Source organism: Vigna radiata, chromosome 1, assembly GCF_000741045.1.
Source record: "Vigna radiata var. radiata cultivar VC1973A chromosome 1, Vradiata_ver6, whole genome shotgun sequence".
In the NCBI taxonomy this organism is placed as follows: Eukaryota; Viridiplantae; Streptophyta; class Magnoliopsida; order Fabales; family Fabaceae; genus Vigna; species Vigna radiata.
Genome location: NC_028351.1, coordinates 18,175,911 through 18,185,760, shown reverse-complemented (window position 1 = coordinate 18,185,760; position 9,850 = coordinate 18,175,911). Strand labels below are relative to the sequence as shown.

At 33.7% G+C, this 9,850-nt stretch overlaps 1 protein-coding gene across 1 annotated transcript in view; it reads right to left on the bottom strand.

Annotated features, from left to right (window-relative positions):
- Window positions 1–3,483, bottom strand: part of LOC106765875 (putative disease resistance RPP13-like protein 1) — an 8,568-nt gene extending 5,085 nt beyond the window's left edge. Inside the window, exon 1 of the mRNA XM_022785833.1 lies at window positions 1,333–3,483. Coding sequence (XP_022641554.1) covers window positions 1,333–3,240 — 1,908 coding nt within the window. The 5' untranslated portion in view covers window positions 3,241–3,483. The remainder of the gene's footprint in view (window positions 1–1,332) is intronic.
- Window positions 3,484–9,850: the final 6,367 nt, after the last annotated feature.

Genomic DNA, 9,850 nt, shown 5'->3' with positions numbered 1-9,850 from the left:
GACCACGTCCTGAATGAAGAGTGATTTGACAGAAGTTCATGTGTTTTAGTTCTTTTTGGGATGTTTTGTGTATTGTTTAAGTGTTAATTACCTAGGAAAATATTTCCTTAATTAAGATATTGTAACATGTAAGAAGACATATTAATGAACACAATTACTCATTAAACACTGAAATTCCCAAACCAAGTTCACATAAATTAAAGAGTACAATACTGATCAAAGACACAACTGTTGTGAATGAAAGNAAANACANCAAAACAGGAAATTATAACTAAGAAGTAAAATGATAAAAGGGGGCTGGTGCAGACTGCTGTTGTCGGCTCTCAATGTTAGCAAGTCTCGAATCTAGGGCATCCATTCTTGAACCAACGTACGTCTGCAGTTGTTCAATGCGTTTTATGACATCGTTAAGTGTTGTGGAAGTAGTTGGTTCTTCATTTTGTCGATCACTTGGGCGGTGATGTTGTTCATTGGGTGTGTTGTCTTTTGGAACCCAGACTCCCTCTTCATTCTGCACATAGCCTTACGAAGCTGCAAACACCAACGAAATAGTGTCATTGATATTCGTTCTACATGCACTTCTCTCAATAACCCATTCATAGCAACAATTATTGATGAATCAACAGAGACTCGAACACGCCACTACACAACATTAACAACAAAAAATTTATTACTTATAAAAAAAAAAGATAAACTATATATAAATGCGATATAGAGTGAATTAGGGTTCATACAAACATATGAATAGTAACCAAAAAAAATTATTACTTACCTTTGGGTTCGGAAAGGTCATTGCAACTGCCCAAATTTCAGAAAAACACAGCAATGGTTTATTAGGGTTCATAAAAACAAAAAAATGCACAATACAACACTGAAAAACCTTCCCCAACCCAAACTCAAAACACAAAAACCCTCCCCAACCCAAACAATGGGATATACTGCAAAAAACAAAACACACCCAAAACCAAAACGCAAAACGCGAAACGACATGCTTACCAACAGAGAATGGATGAAGAGAAATCGAGAGGAATGAAGACGCGCAACTTTGGTTTCGAATGGGTGCGAGAGGAATCAAGAGAGGAACCCAATGGCTGAGACAATCGCAGAGACAATGGTGTAGACGCGAGACTTGGTTTCGAAGAGTGAAGAAGATGAAAATGTTAAACCGCCAATTCCAAATTTCATACAAACTTTCTTCCAAAAATACCCTTCTGTAACTCTTTAAAAACATTTTATTTAAAATGTGTTGGCATGCAATAGAATTTTGACACGTGGAGGTGTGTCAAAATTGTGTCAAGGAAGAGTGTCAAAGAAACATTTTCCTTGCAAGTTATAGAGTGAGCATATTGAATCAGGGAGCTTTTCTATAAGGGTGCCTGAAAGGTCAAGTGAACGCAGATGCTTAAGATCACCTACCAAACCAGGAACCTCTTTAAGGCCACGACAGCAAGACAGAGACAAGACGCGTAAGAACTTAAACTTGGAGAATAATTCATTCATCGACATCTTGCAATCCCAATAATAATCAATGTTTATTCTTCTACTTGTTGGCATAATTGTACGTAGCCCTTTAGCATCATACAAACTCCTAAACCCATCAGAATATTGATCTTCATTTGTTACCAACGACAAGTGACGGGTTTTTACTAGTGTCTTCTTTTCTTCATCAACTCCAAACCTAAAACATATGTCCCCACAAACATATTTTGCCAAATCGTTGAGAAGGTCGTGCATTACAAAGTATGTTTTGTTGTCTTGAATTAATTTTTGAAAGAAGGACCTTGATAATAGTTCATCGAAATACTGCTCACCAACTACTTCTGGACTCCTACCTTGCTGAGAACATTGTAGAAAATTTTCAGCCATCCACAACAAAATTAAACTCTCTTTGTGAAACTCCTGATCTTTGGGGAATAAAGCACAATAAGCAAAACATCTCTTGAGATGCGAAGGAAGATGGTAATAGCTTAACAATAAAGCAGGGATGATTTTACTATCTTCTCTGGGTAAGTCCCATATTTTGCTTATCAATACACTCTCCCATTCTGAAACAGATGACTTTGTGTGTAATAGACATCCAATTGTTTCCAAGGCCAGAGGCAATCCTTTGCACTTTTCAACTATCTTTTTACCAATTTTCTCCACTTCAACATTCAAATGATAATTATTATCTTGGAATGCATGTTTAGCAAAAACTTGCCAACTATGATCTTCTTCTAACTGCTTTAGTTCGTGTACTTTATGTGACTGCACGGTAGTAGCAACTTTGCTACTGCGTGTTGTGACAAGAATTTTACTTCCCTTGGCCCCATATTTAAGAGGAGTTTGCAAAGGTTTCCATCGGTCTCGATCTTCGTTCCAAACATCATCCAGAACGAAGAGAAACTTCTTTCCTGTCAGTTTTTCTTTCAATCGTACCTGAACCATTTCTAGGTTTCTGCTATCATCAATTGAGTTATTGATTGCCTGAAGAATTTCCCTGGCTACCTTGAAAGCATCGTATTCATCTGAAACACAGACCCAGGCTTTGAGGTCAAATTTAGCCTCCTCAATCCTTGGATCGTTATAAACATGTTGGGCAAGTGTAGTCTTACCCATCCCACCCATAGCTACAATAGAAAGTACTGCAGGCTGGCTATGATTGTCAGTGTCAGAACTTAGCCAATTAAGAATCATTTCTTTTTCATCCTCTCTGCCATAAACAACACTTTCAACCACCAAAGATGTTGATGGCAGTTTCTGTGTCACTTTACTAACCGACTCTGGTCCAACACCAACACAACTAACATATTCCAAACCTAGATCACCCTTTTGGCTTGAAAGAAATTCTATTTGCTCAAGGACTTGCTCCATCCTTGATTCAATTTTCTTGTCCAAGAAACTTTTGGAAGAAGGCTTGAAGAATTTCCATACCTTTTTAGAGCGAGTGTGGGATTCAGCTTTCAACTTGCATTTGCAAAATTCATAGTCTATTTCATCCAGCAGATCCTCTGCATCGAACACAGCATCTTTGACCTCGTCAAGCCATGCTTTCACATAAGAATTACTGAACTGCTTTTGTTCTGCATCATCGATCACATTATTGATGGACAACAGCTTCACCTTCAACTTGTACAGTAGCTTCTCATTGAGCTTTCTTCGACGAAAGTAGTCAAAAACATGATGAGAATCAGGCCTGTCAAACAGCAGCTGAAGGACAGCACCAAAGAGAGCACCACCAAGTGTTTCTATCACTGGCATGGTTGGAAAGGAAGTGACCGACGAGAAGAAAGGATTTTGAATTGGAAGTTCAGCTTATTTATGTGAATGAGTGGCTAAGCGTAAATGCAGACAGAACAGGGTTGACATTAACAAAAGGTAATGATTGTCCTTTGTTGAAGATGGATTTACTTGTAATTCAATACAAGGTTTGATGGCACTATTTTGGCTTGATTCACTGTAATAAAATATCTTCCCACGGGCATTTAGTCAACTTCGGTGGGTGACCTATCAATAAATTAACCCAAGACCGGCGTCTTAGGTAATTTCAACCTTGGATATGATATTTTAACACCATTTTGACACTCCACACGTGTCAAGATGTGATTGGACAATTTCAAATTAAAAAAAGTTGAGAAATATATTTGAAAGAGAAAAACCAAAGTTTTTTTTTTTAATTTGAAATCGTCCAACCACGTTTTAACACGTGTGTGTCAAAATAGTGTCAAAAAATGAGATTAAAATATCATTTTCCTTTCAACCATGACAACGTAGAAAAAATGAAAAAACTATATGTTTTTTCTGCTTGCACGCCATACTAACATAAATAAACTAAAATACCATTACTCGTTCTAAACAGACTGTTTCACCCTACTCCTTCATCCTATATAAAATGTTCAAATTATTCTGTAATTAAGAAACTTTTAATATTTAAAAAAACAAAAGATAAAATGGTCAAAATTCTTTTTTTCTTAAGTTTTCAGTATGCACATATATTCTTCTCTCATATTTTTATATTGCATTTCAATACTCTTTGTTTTTTATTTTTTCTTCTTTTATATTTTTCTCTATCTCTTTTCATTCTTTCAGTACAAAGGTCATTTTATTATTAAAAATTTTCACATCAATTTTAAATACCTACATTTTTTAATAAATAAAAGAAAAACTAATAATTTATATTAACAAAATTTAATAATTATAAAAATTAAGTTAACTGGTTTTAATTATATTTTTTATAAGAGAATTCTAGTGTTAAATAATATTAATAAAGAAGCATGCAACAAACATAAAGCAATGTAAATAATATTAATAAAGCAGCATCCAGCAAGGAAAAAACATGTAAAAAAGCTTAATAAAACATCATGCAGCAAGCAGAAAACAAGTAGAAAAAAATGTAAAAAAAACAATAAATATACACTAATTGGATCTGCATATCCGATTCTTCATTTATCGGAAATTGACGACGGATGAGTACTTCCTCGAATATTAGTATCCTATACATATTTTCACTTCTATAATATTTATATTAAATCTAAAAAATTATAAAAAAATATTTTTTAACCATTAAAAATAATTTAATTAAATTATAAATTCAAAAAAATTGATACATAAATTTAAATATAATTACAAATTAATAAAATAATTAAATAAGTATCTAAAATTGAACTTTAGAAAGTGTATATCTGATTGCTATTTTAGTTTTATATCTGATGACCTTTCACTCCGATTTTCATATCAGATACAAATGTTCTGAATTTTATTTCTTCAAAAATATTTTTATTAAATCAAATAAATTCATAAATATTATTTTTTAACAATTAAAAATTTTCTAATTAAATTATAAATTCATATAAATTAATACATAAATTTAAAAATAATTATAAATAAATAAAATAATTAAATAACTAATATAATTAAACTTTTATATAATAAAGCATATCAAACATTCAAATACGGACATGTAAAGTTTTTTTTATTCTATTACTTGTTGATATGTGCTTCTTATGCAAGTGAAACAGATTACAATCAAAATAAATTATTAACCTCCTAGCAATCTTGCAACCAGCACACCACTAGGAAGTACGCACCCTAATCATAAATTATTAACCTGCATGTAATAATTACTCGTCAGAGGACTTATCCGTAGATATCCGTGTCTGCAGATATTTTTGTTATTCCTAATTCTTCCTATATTTCTCCAATTTATTTTTTTTTCTTAAAATATCTTTAGATTAAATTTTGTTTACTTTTACCCTTAAATTTTTATACTTTTAATTAAAAACCCTAATTCCTTACCCTCACTCCACCACATAGCACACCCACTCCCTCACCTCTTCTTCTCTTTCCCATTTTCATCACCCACCCTCACCTTCCCCCCCTCTTCTTTTTCTCTTTCCCATTTCTGTCAGCCACCCTCATACCCACCTCCCCCCCCCCTCTCTTCTCCTTCTCTTTCCCATTTTTGTCATCCACCCTTATAGATTTCTCTCTTCTTCTTCTTTTCCCCATTTTCGTTTTGTCACCCATTCCCACTGACTTCTCTCTTTCTTGTTCCTTCTCTTCCCCATTTCTGTTTCTCTCTTTTGTAGTTCCGTTTTGTCCCTTCTCTTCTGCCATTGCTTTCATTTTCTTTTTGATGGAAGTGTCCTCCACCTTCAAGAATGGAGTGGTTCCTTGACTCAGAAGTAGCAGTGGAATGATGAAATGGTTGCAGGAAACTGGTGCATGCAAGGTGTTTGTGGAAATGTGTGAACGTGTTTGGATATGGTGTGGAAGGGATTTCTAGTTCAGAAGGCTTTCCTTAGGGGAAAGAAGCTACAGGAGGTAAATCTAAAGCTAGCACAATGTTTGGACTTGAAGAAGAATGGCCGAAATTCAGCAGCATTTCATTACTATCATTCGAGTTGCCATTACAAAGGATTTGGCTTCTCTTTTATAGAGGAAGAGAAACGTGCCTAGAAAACTACTGCAATGTTTACAACATGTATGAAGCTCCTAAGAGAGGTGTGCAAGAGAAGTTACTCAACTAGCTGCATGTTTCACGTGGAACATATTGGAAACGTTGTTGGATGCATGTTTCATGTGAAAAATATTGAAAACATGCTTTAAAGACAAGAACTACAAGGTTGGTTGTTTTCCACGTGGGAAATTTGGAAAATGTGCTTCACGGTTGGCTACAACATGCACTCCTACTTGCTTCCTTTGTGCTTCCTTAATTGGCAAGCTTCCTAGGATGTGAGGGCATGGTTGCCCACCTTTACTGGTGACCTACAAAACAATACAAATGTTATTTAGCAAAGTATATCTATTTAAGACTTATATAAGGAAAGTACTTTTGTTGAAAGTCTTTATTCACTTCCCTTTCTTAGTCTTAGTGTAAGTTGATACTTCTTTGGATGGGAAATCCTTATAGGATTTGTCATTACTTTCCTTCCATTGCTCGTGTTGTGAAGGACGGATGCTTGGTTTGTGCTATGGAGGCTTCGTTCGCGCTTGATTTTCTTCGATCCATGTTAGTTTCTTTCCTTTTTTTGATTTATATGTTTGTTTGATAGATTGATTTGTATGCATATTTAGGTAGATTTTTGTAAACATGTGATCTGTTATATATATAGATTTTTGTAAACATGTGATCTGTTATATATATATATATATATATATATATATATATATATATATATGTTTGTGTGTGTATGTATGTATGTAATGTATGTATAATCTGTGTCCTAGTCTATGAAAAAAATGAAGAAGAGAACCCCCCAAGCCAACGAATCTAAGAAATTTGTTCGACCTTCAACGGAAATAGACATCCGTTGATGGACGTGGATATCAGTTGACGAACGTGGATATCAGTTGAAAGATTAATGGATATTCATTTTCGTGCTTTTGCTATTCTCTTGTTTTATTTATTTTTTTATATTTAGTTTATTAATTAGTTTTTTTGTGTGTTAAGAAACAGGTAGGCTTCTTTTAACACTAAGAGGAGGGTGAATTGGTGTTAATTCAAAATTAAAATCTTTTCGCAATCTTGATTTTTAAAATTCAAAGCTTTTGATCTTTCCTTGAAATGCAAGTTATTGAAAATTCAATGCAGTGGAAAAACGCAGTAGACTGCCTAACAGATATAGTCGACTGGAAAATAAAGACTGTAGGGATGAGAAAATTCAAACACTGTGTTTATATTGGTTCAACCAACAATGCCTACATCCAGTGTCCTTCCAACCCAGGAAGAAATGCACTATAATGGTTGCGGTTTTTACAACAAGGAATTTATAGAAGCACCACGCAAAAATATAAATCTCCTCTCTAACCCAAAACCAAATATAGCTGCACGCACAAAATCAGAATTGCAGCAAGAATCCCCTCTTCTGCAATCTGCACCCACGTCGAACAATCCTCAACGTGTCACCAGCACTCTTCACAGGATGCCAAGCCTATCACAACACACTTCACAGGTTGTCAAGCCTATAGTAAAAAACTAGTCGTCTTTACAGGATGCCAAGCCTATCAAGATCAAACAAAAGCACTTTGTCTATGCAGATATTGATCAAACAGTAAGAGCAATTGACTTCTCCTTCTGAATATCTCTCAAGCAAGATCACCACCGTCTTCTTGAAAAATTCTTGGAGCTTCTAACGAATTCAATATGAAACAGGAAAATGAAAATGTTAGATCAAAAAAGTCTCAGAACAATTCGTAATCTGTCTATTTATAGCTTTTTGTTTCATCAAATTGATACTCAGTCGAATAGCCTACTAATACAATCGACTGTATTAAAACAGTTATAACAGATAGTCAACATAAAGGCTCCTCAGTAAACAGAATCAAGACACATTTATTACAGCTGACCAGGTCACACAGTTTTAACTAACTTTTGAAAATATAGGCGTTGGAGCTTGTAGGCTTAACAAAATTTCAAACAGAACAGTAACACAGTCGAATATGCATTTCACAATGTCGATTGACACATGAAAAATCACTTTGAAATTCTTTTCAACTCAAAATCTCACACAACACTTGTTCACAAAATCTGTACAAAGATTTTAGCATAGTCGAATCCATTGAGAGTGTATTCGACTGGACTAGAACTTTGTCACAACACATATAAGTTCAAAAGGTGCTTGTGATCTTTTCTTTCAAAAATGTGTAATAATGAAAAACATTTTGTCTCACATTTCAATACAAGCATGTTCCACAAATATAGCACTCAATCAAACATAGGAACATACAATGTAATTCAACAAAACATGTTCAGTAGATATGACAAACATTATAGAATAAGAACATGTAGTACTAGAACATATGTACTTGTTATTAAGCATTGAGTTGTCAACATCAAAACCCAGTTTGATATAGAGTTTGTGTTGTCAACAATCTCAACAATCTCCCCTTTTTTTTATGATGCACAACCATGATTAATAACTCAACCATGTTTGTACAGTTCCACAAAAGACAGAGTAAAAACATATAGATCAGAAATATTAACACAGTTTAGTTACTCTGCATATATAGCAAAAATATCTAGCAGATAAAGTATGATGCGGCAATTCTCCCCATATAGACTTGCTCTCATACTCTCATGAATATCTCTCCCCCTTTGTGCATTAACAAAAAAGGAATACTTCAGATATTTATGCAGTTTTGAAAAACAACAGAGATGCATCAAAAAGATATGCAATTTATGAAATACAATAATGCTCTCAAAATCACAAGTTCATCACAAAACAATGTAAACTCCCCCTGAAATATAGATGTATGATGAAACAATGTATAAAACAGTGATACTCCCCCTGTCATTATGCATGGATTTCAAAAACAGTTTAAGTGCACAATGCAAAATATCACAGTTTAAGCAACAGATTAAGCTCAGATTTGTATCACAGTCAAACAATTAAATCACATGTATATGCAATGATACAAATATCAACAATCTCACAATATTATCTCAATTTGAATATTAAACTTGTAAAGATCAGAGATAATAACAGAATATTAACTATTTAAGCAAACAGTAAGGATAGAATCAAATTCCAAAATTGGAATTGTTAACCCATATAGACGCAGTCGAATGCATTGTTTTGCAACTGTTGAATTCCAAATGTAGATCTTCAAAGCAGTCCTTCCTGCAAAACCTTTCAAAAACCTTTTCCAGATCAAGCATAGTGGTTAAGCAAGAATTAAATCATATCAAAATAGAAGTCAATGTGTAAAGATGCATGACAGTTCAAGCATAGTTGACTTTAATCAGAACATAGTTGAATCAATCAAACAATTCGTCAAAATTCATTGAAACAGTTTAAGTAAATGGATTGATTCAAACTACCAGTTTCATTTCCTTGAAATAAAAGATATTACATTTGTGGTGCAGGTACAAGGAAAACAAAACAAAAGATAAACTCAAAAGATATGGCATACTAAGCCATATTCAAAAGAAAAACTCTAAGACTTTTAATTTTTCTTCTTCTTTTTGTTTACAAAGTCACCAAGTATCATGATATTGCCATCAGAATCACTGTCTTCATCTTCACTCTTCTTGCTTTCATATGACTTCTTAGAATTACTTTTATCAGCAATTTCAGAATTATCTAAATGTCCATCATGACTTTGTGTTGCATTCTGCTTTTGCAAAAGGTTGATTACCAATTTCAAGGATTTTGTGATTTGAAAAACCAATGTTTCTTGTTAGCCCAACCATATTATAAGCCTTGAGAAAGTCCTTGTGATGGCATTTGTGTGTAAAAATATTGATTGTATGAGATGAATGTCAATTTTGTTTCATGTGACAGGTGAATAGTAGAGAGAAGAGTGACCTCCTGAAACACTTGAGTGATTGAGTGAAACATTTTGCTTAGAAAGGATTGATGAATTTCAT